The sequence below is a fragment of the Palaemon carinicauda genome, chromosome 15 (assembly GCF_036898095.1).
Source record: "Palaemon carinicauda isolate YSFRI2023 chromosome 15, ASM3689809v2, whole genome shotgun sequence".
Classification (NCBI taxonomy): Eukaryota; Metazoa; Arthropoda; class Malacostraca; order Decapoda; family Palaemonidae; genus Palaemon; species Palaemon carinicauda.
Window position 1 is genome coordinate 16,345,949 of NC_090739.1, and position 26,695 is coordinate 16,372,643.

Here is a 26,695-nt window from a genome sequence, read left to right on the forward strand (position 1 = left end):
AAGAGGCCTATAAGAGGCGGAGAGATATAAAATAAATCTATAACTTTTGTTAAGCAAAATTAAGAAAGAGAGTCTATACTCTCTTAGACACCAACACTTCCGTCTAAGGGAAGGGTCGGCCATTGAAAGGTGAACGAGAGTTCATACTCTCTTCGTGACCATAATTAATCAAATTAATTCCAAAAGCTAACTAATATAGAAGTTTCCAGTAAAGCGACAGCCGAAATCAAAGAGAAATACTTCACCAAAGTCGTGAAAATACTCCAAGAACATAAGCGTATCCCAGAACGTCTTGTCAGAAGCACGACAGAGGAATAATTGAGGAGGTGTCAACAAGAAGTACTTGAGTACCTGGCCACAGGTGGCGCTGGTAAGAACACCCCCTTCTAGTATTGTGATAGCTGGCGTATCCCTCCATAGAATTCTGTCGGGCAACAGAGTTGACAGCTACATGATTATCGGGTAAGTTTAATATTGAAAATTAGTTATTGTTGGGCTTGGAAGGCATTCTCTGGTACATTTTCACCCAGCGCCACAGATCGACCCAGAAAAGGGATTTTGACGAAGGAAAAATCTATTTCTGGGGAGAGACCTGTGGCGCCCGGTGAAACCCTTCCCCTTTATTTTACACAATCCCACCCTTTCCTTTCCAAGCCATCATGGCCAATACAGAAGGATGTTGTTCAGATGGCGCTCGCGTCGTGGCGTGGGTGGTGTGGCGCTGGTGGTTGGCAAGGGCCTTTGTATCGGCCCATCCCTTTGACGAAGGAATTAACTAAATGGAAGACAACCTGTGAATAGTGGATTTCACGCGCCTTTGCTTTATACACGACACCCTAAAGGTGCTCGCGCGAGGGTTGTAACCTCAGCATTCCATGCTTTTATCTTTCTCTGGTATAATTGGAAGGTTTTATCAGAAAAGGTATATAAGAAGGACTCTTTTCACCGGGCGCCACAGGTCTCTCCCCAGAAATAGATTTTTCCTTCGTCAAAATCCCTTATTTCAAATTATTCTACAAATGACTCACATCTCTAAAAACAAATATTTGGTTATTTTTACACAATACTAAAACTAATCTACGTATCATAATACAAACAAGAGAATAGAAAAAAATAATAAATTACCTAGTCTATAATCGTCATTTGCAACTGAGACTGAAAGTAACCTATAACTTCCTGAATGATTCTTTCTTTCACTGCTGGCTGAGCGATGTATAATGTAAGCGCTGCATAATCAGCTGGGCCGATTTCACTGAAGATTCCCTGGAAAAGAAAAATACTCCTAGAAAAACAACTTCTTTGAAATACTTAAAATAATAAATAAAACAAAATAAATTTCCTTCTGATGTGTTGTAGGAATCAACATGAATTAATTATGCAATTTCTCTGTACAATAAATATATATATAAATATATGTGTTTTAATCCCCCAATATTTCCCAGTTCAATAGTAAATAGTGTTTCTTCAGTCAAACAAAATCAGGTAATTTTCCTACATAATTGGGAAAACTTTAACCACTTACTGTACTTCACTTAATAAACTTTACATGAGGTTGTGAAATTCATGGGCCAAGAAGAGGGCATTCATAAGACCATTCAATAAAAGGTTTGTATAAAAAACAGCTCATTTCACAACAGCTCTATTAACCCTTTTACCCCCAGGCTATTTGGAAATTTCCAACCCTTAACCCCCAGGGGGTTATTTTTTTCCCAGCACATTTTGCAGTATATTTTTTTTCAAATTGCTCTAACAGCCTTAATTTTTGTCATAGAGAGGTCAGGTTGGTCTCATTCTCTTGGAAAATGCCTGAATTTTCTAAAAAAAATTATCAAAAATATGAAAAAAAAAAATTTATAGCATTTTTTTGCAAGGACGTACCGGTACGTCCATGGGGTAAAGGGATGGCTTTTGTGAAACGTACCAGTGCGTCCTTTGGGGGTAAAAGGGTTAATCATAAATGTACCTTAAATTCTGTCTAAGAGAGATACAGTACCAGGATGTTGGATATCCTAGAGTGTTTGACTGTACCTGTAGCATCCAGATGAATAACTGGGGACTGACATGAGTCCGGAAACCAATCCCTATTAGCTCTTAGTTTAGCATATAAATTTACAATACATAATTCGAAGTGCTTTCAGTTATGACCACAGATGTCTATTTGCTCAGAATAAAGAAGGCAAAGATTTAATCTGGGGTAATGAAATGAATTAATCTACGACTCTATATGCTTAACGACTTTGATGAGACATGAGAAGAAGCAAATGAAATTTGTCTCTCTGCCCTCCATTATATTGACAAAGATAAGAAGATGGTCAGAAAAAAAATAACTACCTTACTACACACACAACAAAGATAATCTAACCCTAACGAATAGCCTAAGAATGTTTCAAGAATTCTTGCAGACTTTGTAAACATAACATTAAAATCAGTGCAATTTTCAATTATTTAAAACAGTGTAGAACATAAACATCTACAATTAATCTAGTATGATTTCAAATTTGGATCAGAATAGAAGCAGACTAAGAGACATGTCTACATTTTCACCCACTAAGAACCAGTGGGCCTTCCAGAATTCAGCACTGGATAACAGGGAAATTCTCAACACCGCTATTTTCCATAAATCTCTACTGTCCTTCACTAAGCTTCCACCCTGTGTTATTATCATTATTATTATTATTATTATTATTACTATCCAAGCTACAACCCTAGTTGGAAAAGCAAGATGCTATAAGCCCAGGGGCTCCAACAGGGAAAAATAGCCCAGTGAGGAAAGGAAATAAGGAAATAAATAAATGAAGAGAACAAATTAACAATAAATCAGTCTAAAATAAGTAACAACGTCAAAACAGACATGTCATATATAAACTATTAACAACATCAAAAACAAATATGTCATAAATAAACTATAAAAAGACTCATGTCCGCCTGGTCAACAAAAAAGCATTTGCTCCAACTTTGAACTTTTGAAGTTCTACTGATTCAACCACCCGATTAGGAAGATCATTTCACAACTTGGTAACAGCTGGAATAAAACTTCTAGAGTACTGCACAGTATTGAGCCTCGTGATGGAGAAGGCCTGGCTGTTAGAATTAACTGCCTGCCTAGTTACTTGGAAAACACAAGATGAGACAATAACCTTAAATATAGGGCTACCTACAAAGAGTCAGCGATCCCCCTCGTGAGCTTCTGAACACCAGCAACAATAGTCTTGGTTACAGGTTGAAAGAAATCAAGTTACTGTTGCAATTTAATCTGAGGACGTGTTCATCAGAAAGTACATAACCCCCCACCACAGCAGTAACCTCCCCAGTAAACAGTTTAAACTCTCAGACCAAGGCGGGACTCAATCTGCTGTCTATGCAAATCCAAGGCTAGAGCATTGCCCCTGAGGCCACAAGAAGATTTTGACTACCATATAACTGCAATAAATATTAATATCTTTGATGACAAGTAGAGTATGGAGACTTCTAATACAAAGTGACGAGTCTTGCCACCAATGAAGGTCTTTCAAAATTTCTCTTAGATTATAACTGGTTAGTCTGGAAGTCATTATTCACAAAGCCTTTTAAGAATTACACCTAAAGTGACCTGGGAAGAAAAAAAAAAAAAAAAAAAAAAAAAAAAAAAAAAAAAAGATTCAAGATCAGTAATTACCATAAACTGGCTAGAGTATTTGGATTTCATCAGAACTACTGGGTGAAAGATGGCAATTTCCAGATTCTGTTGTCGGGCAAAATGAATCCACTTCCAAGTCAATAACCACACTCGGGTACATAGCTCTTGTTGAAGGCATTAGATCCTGTTTCTTATAGTTGAAATAGACTGAGGATTTGGCACACTTGATGTAACATCATCTCAATTCTGCTGCTGTTGCTCCCAACACCAGCAAGTCATTGAGGTATTTCTCATACCGATCCCAAGAACACAGTCTGGGTAAAGACTTGAGGGGCACTTGTCAGGGAGAAAACATTAGCTTGATTCTACTTAATATTCTAATACTTTAAAAACTGTAAATTCCAAAAATAATTACAAGTCATCTTTTAATGTGGTAAATAAAACCAAAGATAATAGAAATACTAAATAGGAGAAAAAATACGCCATTTCTTTTAAAGCATGTATTTTGAGTCAAATGTGATGCTATGCTATATTATAATAAATCTACAAAAAATTGTGACCAAGAAATTAATACCTCACTTTCATAAGACCCAAGAGACCTCTAATGATATTTAACTTTTGTTCAAGTACTGCAGTATATCAAAATGCAATTAACAGTTTGTCTATTTCCCTAATAGCACTCTATTCTGAAAGACATTTGAACTGAGGTTTTCATTTAAATCATTTCCAATTTGTTAATTACAGTATAACAATAAGACACATAATCAGACAATGCAGTAATTTACAATGTTCATTCCTAAGTATTTCTGTTCTTAATTGCCTTTATTGTCAATAGAAGCTTGAATATCAGTTACTAGAGCATGTGCAGATAATACCAATTGAACATATTGTTTTGGATGAAGATCTTACAACAAAACAAAATATTTTTACCGTATCAAAAAATAGCAAACTAAAATATCATTCCAAGACAACTTTTGATAAAGGACTATAACGTACAAAATGTTGAGGATAAAAGCAGTTGGATCTAATTACTTTTACATAATATTTGGACTGGTTAAGATTAAACTTTCCATGGTTATAGGAACCACAATCGCTTGGGCTATTGATATAAAAATTGATAAAATATGATTAAGTTCAAGATGAATGGATGAAAACCCCTATTATTACTATTATCATACTGTATAATTGATAGGTTTGTAAGAAAACCTTATTTTTACTTAAAGAATCAATGCTGTTTGTTTATTCAACACCCCATAAACATGATATTTTAATTATAAAATAAATTTTTGAATATACTTACCCGGTGAATATATAATAGCTGCAACTCTGTTGCTCGACAGACACATACATAAAAAACTCGCGAGCGATCGCTATGCAGGTTGCGGGTGTGCCCACCAGCGCCAACTGTCGGCCAGATACCACTCTCGGATGTAAACAAAACCTTCAATTTCTTCTCATCCCAATGCGTCTCTATTGGGGAGGAAGGGAGGGTCATTTAATTTATATATTCACCGGGTAAGTATATTCAAAAATTTATTTTATAATTAAAATATCATTTTTAAATATTTAACTTAGCCGGTGAATATATAATAGCTGATTCACACCCAAGGAGGTGGGTAGAGACCAGAGTTAATTATGTTTACAGCGTATAAGCTAAGAGTTTTTTCATTTTGGCAGTTATCAATATAACAAAACCAAAATAAATAGGTACCTGGTGAGGAAGTTGACTTAGACGATTACTCTGCCTTGTAAGTCTCTCTTCCTCACGGAGCCCAGCGATCCTCTTAGGATGCTGACAGACTCCCAGGAGCTGAAGTATCAAGGGCTGAAACCCATACAACAGGACCTCATCAAACCCCTAATCTGGGCGCTCTCAAGAAATGACTTTGACCACCCGCCAAATCAATCAGGATGCGAAAGGCTTCTTAGCCTTCCGAACAACCCATAAAACAATATTAAAAACATTTCAAGAGACAGATTAAAAGGATATTGGAATTAGGGAAGTGTAGTGGTAGAACCCTCACCCACTACTGCACTCGCTGCAACGAATGGACCCAGTGTGTAGCAGTCCTCGTAAAGAGTCTGGACATCTTTTAAGTAAAATGACGCGAACACTGACTTGTTTCTCCAAGAAGTCGCGTCCATAATACTTTGCAGAGATTTATTTTGCTTGAAGGCCACGGAGGTTGCTATATCTCTAACTTCGTGCGTCTTAACCTTAAGCAAACATCGGTCTTTCTCATTCAAGTGAGAATGAGCTTCTCGTATTAAAAAAATCTGATAAAATATGACAAAGAATTCTTTGACATAGGCAATGAAGGTTTCTTAACTGAGCACCATAATGCCTCAGATTTCCCTCGTAATGACTTAGTACGAGCTAAATCGAACTTAAGAGCTCTAACAGGACATAATACTCTTTCCAGTTCGTTGCCTACGATCTTTGATAAGCAAGGAATATCAAAAGATTTAGGCCAAGGACGAGAAGGCAGTTCATTTTTGGCCAGGAAACCAAGTTGAAGTGAACAAGTGGCTTTTTTCTGTAGAAAAGCCGATGTTCTTACTGAAGGCATGAAGTACACTGACCCTTTTAGCCGAAGCCAAGCACACTAGGAAAAGTGTCTTGAGGGTGAGATCCTTCAGGGAGGCTGAATGTAATGGCTCAAACCTGTCTGACATGAGGAACCTTAGGACCACGTCTAAGTTCCATCCAGGAGTTGCCAAACGACGTTCCTTAGAGGTCTCGAAAGACTTAAGGAGATCTTGGAGATCTTTATTGTTGGAAAGATCTAAGCCTCTATGTCGAAAGACCGAAGCCAACATGCTCCTGTAGCCCTTAATCGTGGGAGCTGAAAGGGAGCGAACCTTTCTCAGATGTAAAAGAAAATCTGCGATTTGGGCTACAGAGGTACTGGACGAGGACACAGATGCTGACTTGCACCAGTCTCGAAAGACTTCCCACTTTGACTGGTATACTCTAATGGTAGAAGCTCTCCTAGCTCTTGCAATCGCACTGACTGCCTCCTTCGAAAAACCTCTAGCTCTTGAGAGTCTTTCGATAGTGTGAAGGAAGTCAGACGAAGAGCGGGGAGGCTTTGATGGACATTCTTTACGTGGGGCTGACGTAACAGATCTACCCTTAGAGGAAGACTTCTTGGAAAGTCTACCAGCCATTGAAGTACCTCGGTGAACCACTCTCTCGCGGGCCAGAGGGTAGCAACCAACGTCAACCTTGTCCCTCCGTGAGAGGCGAACTTCTGCAGTACCTTGTTGACTATCTTGAATGGTGGGAATGCATATAAGTCCATAAAAGACCAATCCAGTAGAAACGCGTCTATGTAGATTGCTTCTGTATTTAGGACTGGAGAGCAAAAGATTGGTAACCTTTTGGTCAACGAGGAGGCAAAGAGGTCTATGGTTGGTTGACCCCAAGAAGCCCAAAGACTCTTGCCCACGTCCTTGTGGAGGGTACATTCCGTGGGTATCACCTGACCCCTCCGACTGAGACAGTCTGCCAAGACGTTCAAGTCCCCCTGGATGAATCTCGTCAACAGGGAGATGCCTCGAATTCTAGACCATAAGAGAAGGTCCCTTGCGATCTCGAGCAGCGTGAAGGAGTGTGTGCCTCCTTGCTTGGAGATGTACGCCAAAGTTGTGGTGTTGTCTGAGTTGACCTCTACCACTTAGTTTCGAAGACGCTTCCTAATATCATCAAGGCCAAGTGGACTGCTAATAGCTCCTTGCCGTTGAGGTCCACAGACCAGCGCATTCCCGACCGTCCAGGGTCGCACCCAACCCAAACCCGACGCGTCTGAGGACAACACGTGGTTTGGGTTCTTGACTGCTAGGGATAGTCCCTCTCTCAGACTGATATTGCTGTCCCACCATTTCAGGCATGCCTTTATTGGTTCGGAGACTGGGAATGATACCGTCTCTAATGTCTTGTCCTAGTTCCAGTGAGAGGCTAGATGGAACCGGAGAGGCAGAAGGGGTAGTCTCCCTAGTGAGACAAACTGCTCCAGGGATGAGAGAGTCCCTACGAGACTGTTCCAACTCCTGACTGAATAAACGTTTTCTTTTCAGCATTAGTTGGACTTCGAGCAGGGCTTGACTGCGAATCTCCATCCCCAAAAATAGAATAATCTGGGATGGGATCAGTTGGGACTTTTAGGTTGACCACAAGTCCCAACTCCCTGGCCAGACTCAACGTCCAATGTAGATCCTGCAGACAGTGAAGGCTGGACGATGCTCTGAGAAGCCAGTCGTCCAAGTACAGGGAGGCTCGGATCCCCGATAGCTCGAAACTGGTACCCCACATTCCTGTAAACAAACCTCAGAAACGGTTGGGAATCCGGGTGTATAGGAATGTGGAAGTATGCCTCCTGAAGGTCGAGAGAGACCATCCAGTCGCCTTCCATAAATGCTGTCAAGACCGCCTGGAAGACTTCGTCGTGAAGTTTGTCTTGACAATGAACACATTGAGCGCACTTGCCTCTTACGTACTCCTGCAGTGAACATGGCTGCCAAATCATGGAGCCATCCCTGAGGGACTTGTTCCTGCAGAGAACGTGGCTGTCAGATCATTGGAGCCATCCCTGAAAGCCTTGTTTATGCATGACATAATTGTACAGCAAAACTTCAAAGGCTCGAAAACAGCTGTGAAGTTGACCTGTAAAATCTTGGAGCGTCTCATGGCCAGGCGCCAGGGAGAGTCTATGAGGTTTGAGAAGTCTATCTGGGCAGAGGCAGGAACTCCCAAGCCGAGAACTTCTCTCATGTCATATCAGACTCTCGCTCTATAAGCCAGTTTAAAAGAAGGGAAAGCAAAGGCTGTATCCCCCAAACTCCTCCTGGTGATAAACCAGTCGCCTAGCAAACGTAAAGCTCTCTAGGAGAGCGAGAGAGCACTAGCTTATAAAACGGCTTTGAAGTAGCTAGGCCTAGTGTAAGCTCTGACGTTTAGGCGAACGAGGAGCAGCAGTTACAAAAAGATCCGGACAAAGATCCTTAAAAATCAGCATGATTTATTTAAAGTCCATAGAGAGCTAAGCAGCTTTAGGCTCCTCTCCGTCTGACAGAGTCCTCAAGGGAATATCAGTAGGAGGGGGAACAGCAACTTCCTCATCTGAAGGAACCTTGTCCGATAATAGCTGAGTCTCAAGCAAGGGAGAGACCTACCGTGGTGGCAATGCTTTACAAGCAGAGTCCACACGCACTGGTGCATTAGTAGCGGACCAGGACGCAACGTCATGTAACTGCTTGACAGTCTGTGAACTGTCAACAACAACAGGTGCGAGAGACCAGGACGCAACGTCATGTAACTGCTTGACAGTCTGTGAACTGTCAACAACAACAGGTGCGTGAGGACGCACAGCGTCCACTCGAGACTGCTTTGACCGCCTAGACTGAGCAGTCAAAACAACTCTAGAATGCGGAGGTTGACGCTCAGCGTCAAAACAAGTCAACTCCGATTGTTAGCGAACGTCCTGAACGTCAACAGGAGCATCAGCAAGTGGCCTAACGTCCAAATGTGGCTGAAAATCCACACGAGACCGCATCGAGTGTGGTTCTATACAACCTGACTGACGTGACTTAGCTACGCCAACGTCAACAGGACGCACAAAGGAACGTTAGGGTGGCTGAAAGCCAGGATCTCGATGAGATAAACGGCTAGGCTCAACGGACTTATCGGCAGAATAGTCTTCCATAAGGGAGGCAAGCTTATTCTGCATGTCTTGCCGTACAACCCATTTAGGATCAACGGAAATGGTTGCGGTAAGAGACGAGGGTAACGTCTGTGACCGCAAAACCTTGCCAACAAAAAGACTCTCGGAGTCTGTGTTACGCTTTTGTTAGGCGGCGAGCAGTCTTCCGATGACTGCATAGGGTCAGAGCTGTCCTAATGGCTACAACCAGGACGCTGGACCTGTCCTGAAAGGACTGACTTTCGCTTAAGGGCCTCGAAACCTTGTTTCAGGCTTCTTATGCGAAAAGCCTTCGGATGACGAGGAGAAAATCGTCTCTCTCGCCTTATGGTAGGGGTGATCTTGGTAAGATACACCCGATACCATAGAGGGAACGTCTGTTCGCTGATCAAGGCCTCTCGAACCCATAAGTCGTACGACATTACTTCTCCCCTGGGCTTGGGAGCTTGCAAGAGGTCCCGGACTAGGCGAACGACAGGCACGAACAGACGAACCCTCGGTCGCAACACTGATAACACTTTGCGCAATATCACTTTATCACTACGATTTTCTGTTTTGCACTTATTTCACTGAAATCGAAACTTTTACTGATTTCTACCTGAAGCACGCAATTCTACCCTCATCAAAAGGTAGTAATTGCGAAATCAGTCGTATAATGCAAGCACATTAATACCAGCAAAAAACAGTAAACATATTTTAAGATAAAAAATTCAGTGGCTGGGGAAGAGACTAAACACTAGTTCATTCAAAACTACGTTTTCAATCTCTCACCGTACATTGCCTGGGGACAAGAATAAAAAACTAAAAACGTTTTATCCTTTCTCCCCGTACAGAGACTAGGGACGTGAGTAACTCGAGAACAACGTTACCCGCTTGAATGGAACGTTTTCTCTCCTCTCTCTCCCTCCGTCTCTATCTTTCTCTCTCTCTCTCTCTTGATTTCGCACCTAAGAGAAGAGCCCACTTACGTTTCGTCAAAAAAACATGTTATTTGACCAAAGGAAAAAAACTGAAAGGTTTTTCAATTAAAAAGTTCCTTTAAAATAGAATTTAAAACATTTAAGCTTTGAAAGAAGAATGAACAAAACGTCAGAATCGATTTACTCTTTCTGCAAAGTGAAACCGTGATACTCTCTCTCTCTATCGTAACGATAGAGCGCAAACTGCGTAGCATAAATAAACTAAACGTTAGTTCATCTTTGAAACAGTACGAAGACTATTCAAAGAAAATCTTTCATAAAATATCTATTAAAAAATATTCATTTAAAAAGTTTTAAATCATTAGCTCTTTAAAAGCTATTTACGATTGAAAGGGCTCAACGTTGTTTAACTTCGGTTTCCAAGTTAGGACCGCCTACTTTCAGGAAAGGTCGCATATAAACAAATCATTAAAATTTATTTTTATGTTTATTATAAATGGAAAGTTAATCGAAGAGGCCTAATAAAGGCGGTGAGATATAAAATATATAGAGGAAAATCTATAATTAATTTATAACGTGATAAGATAATTGCTAAAAGCCTAAACACACTTCCGTCTAAAGGAAGGGTCGGCCATTTAAAAGTCAAAGAAAGTCCATACTCTCTTTGTCATCAAAAATTAAATCTATCCAAAAACGAGTTCAAGGATTTATTTGAAGAAAAACACCTGTACTGCGAAAGCTCAAACCAAATTAAAGTACTTCACCAAATATGATGGGAAAAACTCCAGGTTCAACAGCGAGTAAAAGTACGTCTTGTCGACACGTCGACAGAGAAGAAATTGAAGGTTTTGTTTACATCCGAGAGTGGTATCTGGCCGACAGTTGGCGCTGGTGGGCACACCCGCAACCTGCATAGCGATCGCTCGCGAGTTTTTTATGTATGTGTCTGTCGAGCAACAGAGTTGCAGCTATTATATATTCACCGGCTAAGTTAAATATTTAAAACTTATATTGCATGACTCTCTTAGGTAAGTGAAAGTAAAGCTTAGGGTACCTTGACTCAAGAGTAGCACACCGTAGGATATGAAGGTCCACAAGTCAAGAGTAGTGTACACTAGGACCTGAACATGGTATTGAAGCTGAACATGATAAAAATAAATGACGCCTTGGTAAGAACTTAACATCGAGGTTATTTAAAATATAAATAGCAAAACATGGCTTTGTGCTGTTAGGAGAAATAAGACACTAACAAGCAGCCCATGGTCCAATCATGTTTCAAGATCTTGTCGGATGTTTATGTATACTAGCGAGTTGAGTAAGAGGAAGAGGAGGGGGACACAAACAGTCCCTTCCCTCCAAAAAATAAGATACAGACATCATCATCATCACATCATCATCATCATCATCATCATTATTATTATTATTACTAGAGAAGCTACAACCCTAGTTGGAAAAACAGAATGCTATAAGCCTATGGACTCCAACAAGGAAAAATAGCCCAGTGAGGAAAGGAAATAAGGAAATAAATAAATGCAACAAGAAATAATGAACAATTAAAATAAAATATTTAAAAAACAGTAACCACATCAAAACAGATATTTCATATAAACTATAAAAAGACTTATGTCACCCTGCTTAACATAAAAATATTTGCTGCAAGTTTGAAGTTTTGAAGTTCTACCAATTCAAATACCAGATTAGGAAGATCATTCCACAACTCGGTCACAGCTAGAATAATACTTCTAGAATTCACTATAGTGAATAAGCCTATAAAAAATACAGCATCTCATAAGTAAAACATTCCAAGGCCCTATAAAACAGGTAAAAATGTTAAGTTAAATTCAAAGACAAGGGATGGCTAAATATCATGAAAGTTGTGTATCCAGACCTTCACTGCCTAGGCTATTCATTGGTGACATCAAAAGAAGCTCCTAATGTCACTGATCAAAACTATCAAGAAAATGATTTTCAAATATTTGCTAGCTGTACTCTGAGTAGAGAAAACTTCACTGTGAAGATAGAAAAATCCAAGGGCCAAATTAAGAAATGTAAACTCTAGGACTGCAATGGTAAGCTGTTGATGGGCAAGCAGATATACAAAAGGAGAGGTAACTGGCTGCAGAAGATCGAGGGATCCTGGAACACTAGCTTAAGACTATCTTTTATCATCAAGCCTCTGATGTGATTGGAGTCTTGTTTGACACATGCAATGGTCTATACAGTAATATCGCACCCTACGTCATTAATTGGTTTCATGAGACGTTCGATGTAAGTAGATTTTTGACACGTCAGATTTTCACAGTATTAAGGGACTTAAAGGTTCCCTAAACATAACCTGCTATCATTTCATAAAACTAAGATACATTAATGAGATTCCATGCGAAGTACAGTACTGTAGAGTACAGTAATAAAACTAAGATACATTAATGAGATTCCATGCGAAGTACAGTACTGTAGAGTACAGTAATAAAACTAAGATACATTAATGAGATTCCATGTGAAGTACAGTACTGTAGAGTACAGTACTTATTGTACAGTAATTATTATTTTATGACTTACAGACCAACGTCAGGTAAGATAAAATGATGCCAGTTGGATTTTATTTTCCTATTTAATACTGAACCGATGTAAAGAACTGTATTACTATACAGTACTATAACCACTGAGTTTGTTGTGAAACAGATCTCCAACGTATGCCAACATAGTATGAAATACTAGAAAAAGTACAACAGATAGAGATAGCCACAGTACTGTATTGAATATTCATTTTAATTTCTACAGCTGCACTTCCACATGTAAAAGAGAAATCTTGGATAAGAAGGACGACTTCACTCACTTCATCAATTCAATGGCAGTAGGTAGTAAGTTGGCCAGGGCACCAGCCACCCATTGAGATACTACTGCTACAGAGATATGGGGTCCTTTGACTGGCTAGACAGTACTACATTGGTACCTTCTACCTGGTTACGGTTCACTTCCCCTTTGCCTACACATACGACGAATATTTGGGCCTATTCTTTACACATTCTCCGCTGTCCTCATACACTTGACAACACTGAGATTACCATACAATTCTTCTTCACCCAAGGGGTTAATTACTGCACTTTAATTGGTCAATGGCTACTTTCCTCTTGGTAAGGGTACAAGAGACTCACTAGCTATGGCAAGCAGCTCTTCTAGGAGAAGGACACTCCGAAATCAAACCATCGTTCTCTAGTCTTGGGTAATGCCATAGCCTTTGTACCAAGGTCTTCCACCGTCTTGGATTAGAGTTCTTTCGCTTGAGGGTACACTCGGGCACACTATTCTATCAAATTTCTCTTCCTATTGCTTTGTTAAAGTTTATATAGTTTATATAGGAAATATTTATTTCAATGTTGTTGCTGTTCTTGAAATATTTTATTTTCTCCTGTTTCCTTTCCTCGCTGAGATATTTTTCCTGTTGGGGCCCCTGGACTTATAGCATCCTGCTTTTCTAACTAGGGTTGTAGCTTAGCAAGTAGTAGTAGTAGTAGTAGTAGTAGTAGTAGTAGTAGTAGTAGTAGTAGTAGTAGTAGTAGTAGTAGTACTAATAATAATACATACACATATACCAAGGCACTTCCCCCAATTTTGGGGGGTAGCCGACAACAAACAAATGAAACAGAAAAGGGGACCTCTCCTCTCTACGTTCCTCCCAGCCTGACAAGGGACTCAACCGAGTTTGGCTGGTACTGCTAGGGGTGCCACAGCCCACCGTCCCCCGTTATCCACCACAGATGAAGCTTCATAACGTTGAATTCCCTACTGCTGCTACCTCCGTGGTCTTCCAAGGCACCGGAGGAAGCAGCAGAGCCTGCCAGAACTACGTCACAATCGCTCGCCATTCATTCCTATTTCTAGCACGCTCTCTTGCCTCTCTCACATCTATCCTCCTATCACCCAGAGCTTCCTTCACTCCATCTATCCACTCAAACCTTGGCCTTCCTCTTGTACTTCTCCCATCAACTCTTGCATTCATCACCTTCTTTAGCAGACAGCCATTTTCCATTCTCTCAACATGGCCAAACCACCTCAACACATTCATATCCACTCTAACTGATAACTCATTTCTTACACCCGTTCTCACCCTCACTACTTTGTTCCTAACCCTATCTACTCGAGATACACCAGCCATACTCCTTGGACATTTCATCTCAAACACATTCAATTTCTGTCTCTCCGCCACTTTCATTCCCCACAACTCCGATCCATACATCACAGTTGGTACAATCACTTTCTCATACAGAACTCTCTACATTCATGCCCAACCCTCTATTTTTTACTACTCCCTTAACTGCCCCCAAACACTTTGCATCCTTCATTCACTCTCTGACGTACATCTGCTTCCACTCCACCATTTGCTGCAACAACAGACCCGAAGTACTTAAACTGATCCACCTCCTCAAGTAACTCTCCATTCAATATAACATTCAACCTCGCACCACCCTCCCTTCTCGAACATCTCATAACCTTACTCTTACCCACATCAACTCTCAACTTCCTTCTCTTACACACCCTTCCAAATTCTGTCACTAATCGGCCAAGCTTCTCTTCCGCCTCTGCAACCAGTACAGTATCATACGCAAACAACAACTAATTCACCTCCCATTCATGGTCATTCTCGTCTACCAGTTTAAATCCTCGTCCAAGCACTCGAGCATTCACCTCTCTCACCACTCCATCAACGTACAAGTTAAACAACCACGGCGACATCACACATCCTTGTCTCAGCCCCTCTCTCACCGGAAACCAATCGCTCACTTCATTTCCTATCCTAACACATGCTTTACTACCTTTGTAGAAACTTTTCACTGCTTGCAACAACCTTCCACCAACTCCATATAACCTCATCACATTCAACATTGTTTCCCTATCAACTCTATCATACGCTTTCTCCACATCCATAAACGCAACATACACCTCCTTACCTTTCGGTAAATATTTCTCGCATATCTGCCTAACTGTAAAAATCTGATTCATACAACCCCTACCTCTTCTAAAACTACCCCTGTACTTTTAAGATTGCATTCTCTGTTTTATCCTTAATCCTATTAATCAGTACTCTACCATACACTTTTCCCACCACACTCAACAAACTACTACTACTGATGATGATGAGTCTAGGAGCCACATTAGGATTCCTGGCCAGATTGAAGATATGCCAGCCATAATCAGCTTAGGTTTAATTAAATAATTGTTTTTCAGTGGCAAGGTCCAGATAATGTTAGTTTGCTTTATGATCATATACAACATTGTGGAGTAGAGAAGCAACTTTTTTTAAATGTCTTACAACCAATGCACAAGCTAACAAGCTAACAATGAGATCACCAAAGCTTTTCTCTTCAAGTAATTAAAAGTTATTAATATCCATTCTCAAGTCTGTAGGAAATCTGGAGGGATAAACATAAGGCAACCCAGGGATTAAAGCAAACATGAACAATAAGGATTGTAACATACATAAACAACCGAGACACTTTCTTAGCATATGGTCCTTTTTTAATCAAATGTTTTTATGGAATTGTTTATAGTAACCAAAGGTAACTGAAACAATGTCACTATAGCTCAGCATTTAGTGTAATATGTCAACAGTGTAGTTAATCATTCAAAATTAATCAAAGACCCTAACTTAACCCTGGATAGGTACGGTGGGTCGTACGCGACCCCGAGTGTCATAAAAAAAGAGGGTTTTCTCACGTGACTCACCCCCGTGACTGAATTTGTGGGTGATCGACCTGCAGGAGGTGTCTCCCCTACACGCTCTAGTAGTGTCCAGATGTGCATTGCTGTAGCTGTACTCCTTCCCCGATTTCTGAGACGCGTCGGGGTCGAGCGCGACCGAGTTTACCCTTCTAAGGTAATTTGCATAATTATCAAAGTTATTACGTATTATGAAATTGTCGTAGAATGGTAAAACTTGTATAGGTTATCAGTTGTGGAAAGTCTTGGTGGATTGTTTGGCTACCATGTGCATGATTTTTTTTTTAGTTAAAATGTCGTTCATCACCACGAGGACCATTTTACCGCGAGTGCCCCTTTTTCATTTTTTTTCATTTTTTTGCCAAGTCATTTTTCCGTAAGATATTGCCAAATAGTGTCGTAAAACTTTTGCTTGTTTAGTGTTGGAAAGTGTGTCTATATGATCTGGCTACCCATGCGTGACTTTGTTTTTGTCAGATACGACGTAGTTATTGGTATATTGGGTATTTAACTGCGGTTGCCAATTTCTGTTTTTTTTTCAATATTTGTAAAAAATTTTACGTAGTAAGGAATTGCCGTATATTATTCATTTTTTTTCATGTTTGTGTTAGAAAGTGTGCCTTGATGGTTGGGCTAACACGTGCATGTCTTTTTTTTATCTGAGATGCCGTATATTAGAATGTTGGGCATTTTACCGCGAGTGCCCCTTTTTCATTTTTTTTCATTTTTTTGCCAAGTCATTTTTCCGTAAGATATTGCCAAATAGTGTCGTAAAACTTTTGCTTTTTTAGTGTTGGAAAGTGTGTCTAGATGATCTGGCTACCCATGCGTGACTTTGTTTTTGTCAGATACGACGTAGTTATTGGTATATTGGGTATTTAACTGCGGTTGCCAATTTCTGTTTTTTTTTCAATATTTGTAAAAATTTACTACGTAGTAAGAAATTGCCGTATATTATTGATTTTTTTTTCATGTTTATGTGTTAGAAAGTGTGCCTTGATGGTTGGGCTAACACGTGCATGTCTTTTTTTTTATCTGAGATGCTGTATATTAGAATGTTGGGCATTTTTCCGCGAGGGCCCCTTTTTATTTGTTTTGCATTTTTTTGCTTAGTCATGTTACCGTAAGGAATTGGCAAGTAGTGTCGCAAAACTTATATTTTTATAGTGTTGGAAAGTGTTTCTAGATGATCTGGCTACCCATGCCTATTTTTTTTTTAGCCAGATATGGCGTATATATAAGTATGTGTTCGATTTTCCTGTGATTGCCATTTTTTCGTTTTTTCCCATTTCTTTCAAAATTACTACGTACTAAGGAACTATCACAGAGTAATGATTCATTTATATGTTTATTTGTCGGAAAATGTGCCTTGATGGTTTGCCTAGCACGTGGCTGAAATTTTTTTTTTTTCTGAAATGCCGTATATTAGAATGGCCATTTTTCCGCGAGTGCCCCTTTTTATTTGTTTTTCATTTTTTTGCTTAGTCATGTTACCGTAAGGAATTGGCAAGTAGTGTCGCAAAACTTATAATTTTATAGTGTTGGAAAGTGTTTCTAGATGATCTGGCTACCCATGCCTATCTTTTTTTTAGCCAGATATGGCGTATATATAGGTATGTGTTCGATTTTCCTGTGATTGCCTTTTTTTCATTTTTTCCCATTTCTTTCAAAATTACTACGTACTAAGGAACTATCACAGAGTAATGATTCATTTAGATGTTTATTTGTCGGAAAATGTGCCTTGATGGTTTGCCTAGCACGTGGCTGAATTTTTTTTTTCTGAAATGCCGTATATTAGAATGTTAGCCATTTTTCCGCGAGTGCCCCTTTTTATTTGTTTTGCATTTTTTTGCTTAGTCATGTTACCGTAAGGAATTGGCAAGTAGTGTCGCAAAACTTATATTTTTATAGTGTTGGAAAGTGTTTCTAGATGATCTGGCTACCCATGCCTATCTTTTTTTTAGCCAGATATGGCGTATATATAGGTATGTGTTCGATTTTCCGGTGATTGCCATTTTTTCGTTTTTTCCCATTTCTTTCAAAATTACTACGTACTAAGGAACTATCACAGAGTAATGATTCCTCTAGATGTTTATTTGTCGGAAAATTTTGTTTACTTCTTTTTTGATTGAATATCATCAAATTTTTTTAGCTAAAATATTATATTATTTCACATTTTTGTTTTTTTTTCGATTTTATTTCCCTTCAAAATATTTTTTTTTTGGTCAGAATTTTAATTTTATAGTCGTAAAATAATTGACAATTATCCAGCAACCCACCATACAATTTTTATGCATATCCAATAATAATTAGATTAGTAAATAACACCTTGAAATTGACATACCCTTCCTACATTTCAAGTGGCAGATTAGGGAGTCTGAGTCAGTGTGGTTGGTGGCCATTTTGTGGACATATCCGAAGCGTAAGTTGCCCTATCTATATATATTCTTGTTCCCTATAGAATTTGTGATATTTTGGTATATTTTTACCTGCATAAATATCATATTATATATTAAATATATGTATTTTTTTACGAAATTTCTAAGTACTCAAAAAATTACCTTTAGATATGGCCCCTGATATAAATGTAATTTACAAAATAATGAAATTTTTTTTACATATTTCTATTTTAGGATAACATATGTTTATTCCCTAAAAAAAATTAGCCACTTCCTATTTCATTTGGGTACCCAAAAAAATTCATGTAATTTGGACAAATTTTTTTGGCCAAAAAAAGTTACCCTTTTTTTCTCATTACAGATCTTCACCTCCATGGGTCTGACTTCATCCAAAATACATCAAGATGTGTCCTAAACATTCAAGAATCAATTCCTAAAAGGATTTGTGTATATATGTATAAACTTTTTTTTTATGAATTTTTATGTCAGGTCTTTTTTTTTCTACTTAATTTTTTAAAATATTTATAATAAATAGTTTTTCTGCAGATGAGTAGTATTTATCTTTACAGTTGTTTTAAGCATTCATTGAAGTTTTTTTTGGCAAAAGAAAAAAAGAGGTTACTGCAAAAACTGATTTTTCAAGAATTTTTTTTGGCGTCGGGGTCGTTCGCGTCCGAGTATACCCTTAAAGGGGTGTCCGAGGAGCGTACCTATCCAGGGTTAAATGACGTCTTGAAAAAATGAGGGTACAATACTATTAACACTAATATTTTAGCTGTTTGGTGTTAAGGTACTATTGAACTGCTTATGAACTGCTTGTCTTTAATAAAAGGCACTAGAGATATTGCTAATCCCTTTGCTATACCACTCCCCTAAATCCACCTTCAAAAAAAATTTATTTTCTTTAAAGCTTGAACGATAATATTCACATCCAACGTAAATTAAAGCTAATGAATCTTTACATTTTAATTTTTTTGGATTCATTTAATTTCTGATAACATGCTAATTTACATTAGTATTTGAGTTACTATTACCACTGCAATTAGTTGGGAAAGAGAAACATCTAATGGTGACATGTTGACAAAAAGAAAACAAAAATTAAAATTAAAATACCATCACAGTGATGACCATCTTGGTACAAGGCTTTCTCATTTTCTGGCCCCTTCGGACAAGAATAAAAATTAGCTAAATTCCAAGTTCCAAAGGGGGTGTTTTAGAAAAAAATATTGAAATTAAGTTTATGGAGATTCACATGTAAAAGCAATATTTTGGCCTTACTGTATTCTATTCCTAAAAATATTATCGTCAACCATCTAATTATGGAATTTATGATTAGCGTATTTTTTCATCTAAAACTATGATAAGTTTCTCCATATTAAAACACTACAAAATATAGAAGTTAACTTCACACTGAACAACCTTGCTTGTACTGTATATAACTATAATAATTCATATGGAAAATTCCCAGAAACAACTAAAATCCTTTAGTTATGCTGTACATAATTCAGATTCAAGATTATTGCATCCAAGTCAAAACAAAAGTGGGAGACACCATCCTTGGTGATATATAATATCTTCAATTTGATAAGAAAGCAGAAACTACTTTGAAGAATATGGCTCAATCCAAGGTGATACAGTAGCACTTCATGATAAAATATCCATGACTAACAAATTTGACTACATAACTGAATGCCTTCCCTAAAGTATATTTATGTATGGAAAAAAAAATCAAGTATCAGGCAAACTTGGATAAATGGCAATGATGTAATGCAAACATGATAAACCAGAATATTATTTAGCAGTACGTGAGTAAAGCAAAACATGCTGGGATGTATTATGAGATCCATTTAGAAGTACTTAATTATTTGTTTCTTTTGTAATTGCTCTTCATTTTAGGCATCCTTTGGAAATAATTTTTACTATTGTACCCTTCTTTATTACAGTACAATAATCACCAAACTATACAGCAGATTTGGCCCATCTCATGAACCTTAGGTCATAACTCCATCCCTCCTTTGGTACTTCTCTCACTCATGTTACTAAGTACTAAGAGCAATCAATTAACTGTAAAAACAAAATTTTTACCAAACAAAGGTTAGTATGCTGATCTTATTTTCTAAATCTTTAAGCCAGAGCTTAAAAAAGGCTGATTAGAATACTTGTGCAAGCAGAAGCCTACTCTATGTTATGCCCATAAATTTCTAATAATGGAATTTTTTACTATGAAACTCTCACAACTGCCAAGATGTCTATTATGCTACTAAATCTTGTATATCCCATCCCAAGTGAAAAATAAGTAGAGTTTTTGTATATGTCTTAAAATCAAAATGTAATAGTCTCCAATACACAAATATTGTTGTTATCTGATTTATACAACTTGAGTAGTAATAATTCTTTTTGAACCCATCATCATAATTTTCCCTTTAATTTAATACGGATGAGGTCACTGGTATTGTCAAAACTTCAAGGGATTTAATTTTCATGACAATATCATATCAAGGAAACAGATTACATTTACAATCATAGAATAAGAATTTCACTTCGTTGTAACTGTTCCTTTAAAGTAATATATCGAAAACTTTGAAAGGTTACACTCTAGAAGAACTTGGGGAAAGTGGTGGTTCACCATGATCTTGTCCTCTGCTTCTTCTGTTTTTCTGCCACTGGAATATTACTCCTAAGGCACTAATAACAAACTGAATAATAACCTGAAGAAGAACCATTTTAGCCGAGGGGCTAAGCAGAAGGTTTGAGGCTGCAGCTAGATCTTCCACAGATCTATTTTGCAGGAACATCTGGAATAATACACACTGATCTAGTGCAATTTGTAAGGTTTAAAAAGGAATAACATTTATAGTAACAGTTTTCATAGCTATGGATAAGGTACAGTGCCTTGAGTCATCTAAAATGTGCAAAGGACTACAAAACTAACTGGAAACAGATTCAACTCAAAAGTATATTTATGCAATCGACAACTGTTCAACAAAAAGTTCAAAATTTATAACAGGGAAAGTAAAGGTAACAATAAAAGGGAAAATAAGCCTTACGTTTTACTCCCTCCCCCCATTATTAATAGGAAAGCCAGTGGCAGACAATTCATGCAACAATCTCCAAATAAATTTGTAAAATACAAATAATTTCAAAATCTTAATAAAAAACCATATAGTTTTTATGACACAAATCAAATTTTCCATAAAAACCTATGAATCCTGTACAGTAAATGATTAACATTCATGGCAGTAACTTTTCCAGAGTCAACAGTCTTTAGTTTATCAGACTGAGAAAGGCAATCTACTACAAAGGATCCTTCTTTATACAGTAAGATATAACCGGTGCATTGCTAGTCCATAACAAGGAACTTTGAATTGGAAGACCAATCTTTGCCAAAGAAACTATGAGTATCCAAGCAGACCTGAGGAGATTAATTTGAAAGTACTGTACAGTATATGTCTTTCAAGTTCAAGAACACTAAGCAATCTTCCATTAGCACTGAAGAACAAACTGATGCTACCATCTTCATCCACATAGGCATTATCAGCAGATAATGCATCAGAAGACTGAGGTCCATGATAGACCTCTATCCTCCAGAGCTTTGGAGACTATGAATAGCCAGCTGTAAAAAGCCCTAAGGTCCCCCTTTTCCTCTTCTAAAGCTCCATCCCTGCCATCAATCTTGCCTCACTGTCCAGTAAAATATCCTTCCAAGATCTTGTAGCATGACACAAATGTGGTAGGTTTCAAAGTCAATGGGGCTTGTCATATGAAAGGGTAATTGATAAATAATTTTTCAATGTTTGTACCTTCAATGGGTCTGTTTCTATATTCAACTGGAATTCTTTAGCATCAGTTCTATTTATCACAAATCAATAAAATTGCAAGTATGGAAACTATTAGAATAAGGCCTCCTGGTCATGGGGACAGGAGACCTAAATAACTACTGTTCCTGAAGAGAAAGAATATGTAGATTTCTCTACAATCCTTGATAATGGGGGAATGATTAGAGTGTGAGGGAGTACTGCTGCAAAGACCTAATGGCAGCTCTAGTATTACTGGACAGTAGTGGCATCTAATATCTCAATAATTTCCTTAACTATTTCTTATGAAGAACCATAGACATTTGGATGCACCCCTTAGAGAATAGCATCTTTTTGCTGTCGAAGGAAAGAAAGCAGACTAACATTCAGATACTAGAGATTGATGCTCATCATAGCCTTAACTAAGTTCTTTGCGTTATCTGCAGGTTAAAAGGTTGTACCTAAGACTCATTCTTGTCTCCTGTCAGTCTGCAGTCATGAACTCTCCCATAGAAAATTTTATCATGAATCCATAACTGCTGGGGTGAAAACCATTATAAGTTTAGGCATAGCTATAGAAACATCCTTGGACCATGCCTTCCACACCAGGGTGAACTGAACAGTTTTGTGTAGAATTGCTCAACCTTTTACCTTAGTCTGGCAACTGTGAGAAGAAAAATTAACAGAATTGTCATAGGCTTATCTAACACAATTTTAAAACCTTTATTTTCAATTTTCTTATTCAAATTCATGAAAATATCAAAAGAAGCAACTATTGGTAGTTCAAAACCTAAAAAAAGTACCTAATGGAAATTGTGGGTTCAGTTACAGATGCCAAACAAGGATATTTCTGCTAAGAAAGCTAACGAAGACGAACTTTCTCGCTTATAAAGGGATTAAAATAAAAACATCAACTGGGTTAGGTAAATGCGCAGGAAGTAGGGCGGCGGTTGCTGACCTATGACCATCTCCACAATCCATGGGCAGTGTGCGAAGCAGTTTGAACTAACTTGTCATTGTTTGATATCTGCTAACCCAAACACACATGTACTGAATCTGTTTCCATGTCAACACCGGGGAGAGGGAACGAAAAGGAGGTGAGAACCGGCATGATGTGGTTGCATCACCTGCCACTGCTAACCAGAGGCCAGACAAGCTCTCACACCCCCCAGAAATGTGTGAGAAATAAGGATAGCTGGAAACCAAGATTAGGCAGTCAGTGTCCGAGTTTGAGTTGGATCCGAGTCCAGGTCAAGCTCAAGTCGATAGTAGGCTCACCAGCCATAGTAGGCTTATCTCAGCCATGGCAGGCGTCGATACACAAGAAGCCCAATATGTTATTTTGATAATAAAATAAATTTTTGAATATACTTACCCGGTGATTATAATAGCTGCAACTCTGTTGCTCGACAGAAAAACTCTACGTAAAAATTCGCCAGCGATCGCTACACAGGTAGGGGGTGTACTCAACAGCGCCATCTGTCGTTCAGATACCCAGTACTCATTGTAAACAAAGAACTCAATTTTCTCCTCGGTCCACTGTGTCTCTATTGGGGAGGAAGGGAGGGTCCTTTAATTTATAATCACCGGGTAAGTATATTCAAAAATTTATTTTATTATCAAAAATGTTATTTTCATTAGTAAAATAAATTTTTGAATATACTTACCCGATGATCATATAGCTGTCAGCTCTGCTGCCCGACAGAAAAACCTACGGGCGGAATACGCCAGCGATCGCTATACAGGTGGGGGTATACATCAACAGCGCCATCTGTCAAGTAGGTACTCAAGTACTCGATGTCAACACAGAACCAATTTTCTCCTCGGTCCACTGGGTCTCTATTGGGGAGGACGGGTGGGTCCTTTAATTTATGATCATCGGGTAAGTATATTCAAAAATTTATTTTACTAATGAAAATAACATTTTTCAATATTAAACTTACCCGATGATCATATAGCTGATTCACACCCAGGGGGGTGGGTAGAGACCAGCATTACATGTTGACATTATTATGAGCTAAGTATTCCGTATTTCATTTTAGCAGTTATTCAAATTAACAAACATAAAATAAATAAGTACCTGGTAAGGAAGTCGACTTGAACAATTACTCTGCCTTTTTAAGTACAGTAGGGTCCCGAATTAAGCGTGTTCGAATTACACGATTCCCCTTTTCCGCGATCGCTATTTTTCAAAAATAAATTTTCTGTATCGGCGAGGCTATTCAAAGTTCGCGAGTCAAGCACTACAAAATGTATCAAATCTATTGTCTTTTTAAGTATATCGGTAGCCCTAAATACGGTGATTTATAATAAATGTTACAAAACAATATTAACATTACATTTCATTAACATAATTTCATAATGAATAGCCTATTTAAGGATAAAATTCCACATCAACAATGAAATCAACTGTTAACTGTGCGAGTCCAGCTGACAAAATGTAAACAGAAATGTGGTTACGTTCTCGGTAATCTTTATCTTTCTCCAACCTTACGATAATTGTAATGGTAGTGTTAATGATGGTATATTAAAGCATTATTTTTGTTTAGTACAGTATATTTAAAAGCCTTATTTTTCCCTCTGGGCGTTCAAGGTTTTCACGAGTAGACTGGGTTCGTTTATCGGCAGTGAATAGCCTAAACTTCGGTAACGAGTCGTCAATATTTTGTCATATTTTAAACAGTATACATTTGATTTGCAAACATTTGTTTTGTAGAGTAGACGGTAAAATAAAATCTAGAGAGAGAGAGAGAGAGAGAGAGAGAGAGAGAGAGAGAGAGAGAGAGAGAGAGAGAGAGAGAGAGAGATTTGATGGCAGAAATCTCTCTCTCTCTCTCTCTCTCTCTCTCTCTCTCTCTCTCTCTCTCTCTCTCTCTCTCTCTCTCTCTCTCCGTAAGAAATAAAACCATAGTTCTCATATGGCAACTTTAGTTTAAGAATGAAATTAACATGAATATTGTTAGTTGTGGCGATCAATTCCTCGCTTCAGGGGGTACACGAAACAAAAACACGACATTCAATTACAACAGCTGATTCTCTCTCTCTCTCTCTCTCTCTCTCTCTCTCTCTCTCTCTCTCTCTCTCTCTCTCTCTCTCTCTCTCTCTCTCTCTCGTTATACAATACTTACAAATAGATGAAGAAACCAAAATCGGTTTTCTTGAAGTGTCAATTAAATACAAAACGAAAAAATTATACCGTGTATACATCCATTTCAATCATAGCTTAAAATACGGTAACCGATTTCGTCCGCAAACCACTATTTTTTAGGAAACACCATTCTATTCCAGAAAATTTTTACTCTTTAAATGTCAATTGCGCTATAATAAAACATGTACTTATGTTGTTAAATTTCGGGTGTGTTTTAAAAATCGAGTATTGCTAACTTATTTTTGTTTTACTTTTGGCTGTGATCACATCAGCTGATGTCTAGCTTCCGCGCGAATACAATAACAAAGAATTGTTTACACCATTTCTTAACTTATTCAAACCATCTATACAGTTAATATTACATAAACACCAATGTGTTATAACCTATCATATTTATTGTTTAGTACTTTAAAACCATCCCCCTCTCTCTCTCTCTCTCTCTCTCTCTCTCTCTCTCTCTCTCTCTCTCTCTCTCTCTCTCTCTCTCTCTCTCTCTCTCTCTCTCTCTCTCTCATCGAACATTATAGCGGTAACCTAATTGTTCGGTGACTTTAAAAATAGGCCTAGTAATTTCTTCTTTTACCTTTTTTGCATATGGATCCATAATTGAGGTGGGTACAAGTTGACTTATAACTGAAGTTAGGAAAAGTATTTTGGATATGGAAAGGACAATTATCTTTCGTAACAGTTTAGAATTATCGTAAGTTATCACTCTGTCATTAGCGGCAGTTTGCTATTGTGGATTGAACGCATAAGGAAAAAAAAATTTCCAGCTTTGCTACGAATTTAGGAATTTATATGGATACGGTAAGTAAAATATTTGTAATAACATAATGTTTACTAAATGTTTGTAATATCATTAGTTATGACTTAGATCACGTGTGTTTAATGCATTCGTTTGTTTATTATGATCGAAGATGGAGCGTAAACAAATGGAAGGTTTCCGTTTCAGGCGGCATCATAAAGAAAAACATTTCATAAATGGCATTCATTTCATTTATTTGAAAGTTCTAATAAAAAATAATTAGAACATTGGTAATAACAAATTCAACATATAATCTATACTTGGTAAAATTGCTGTCAATTCAAAAACACAGATGTATAAATGCGTCTGTTTCTTCGTTGTGATCAGAGATAAACGTATACAAAACATTGGTTGTCGTTTTCTATTGTGCTTTTTAGCGTGTTTAGGAAACGCATGATATAAAATCACCTTTATTTTGATAATTCTGGATTTTCAATCATACAACAAGCTAGTCTATAGAGTGATGGTTTTGCTATTCACCAGTTGTATTATACAATAGATATGATAAACATTAAAATTTGTCTGTATTTTGGGTTGTGTTATAACGGAAAATATATGGTGTTTACACCTATCCTGGTTGTAATTTTAACCAT

The 26,695-nt window shown here is 37.9% G+C and overlaps 1 protein-coding gene across 4 annotated transcripts in view; it reads right to left on the reverse strand.

The window, feature by feature from the left end:
* The window catches only part of LOC137654486 (protein C19orf12 homolog), a 92,834-nt gene that overhangs the window by 23,970 nt on the left and 42,169 nt on the right, over positions 1 to 26,695 (reverse strand). Inside the window, exon 4 of one of the 4 annotated variants that reach the window (XM_068388152.1) lies at positions 1,126 to 1,263. In XM_068388152.1, coding sequence (XP_068244253.1) covers positions 1,126 to 1,263 — 138 coding nt within the window. Of the gene's footprint in view, positions 1 to 996; positions 1,264 to 18,962; positions 21,151 to 26,695 lie in introns of those variants that run through there. The other 3 variants (XM_068388151.1, XM_068388150.1, XM_068388149.1) reach the window with 3 other exon arrangements.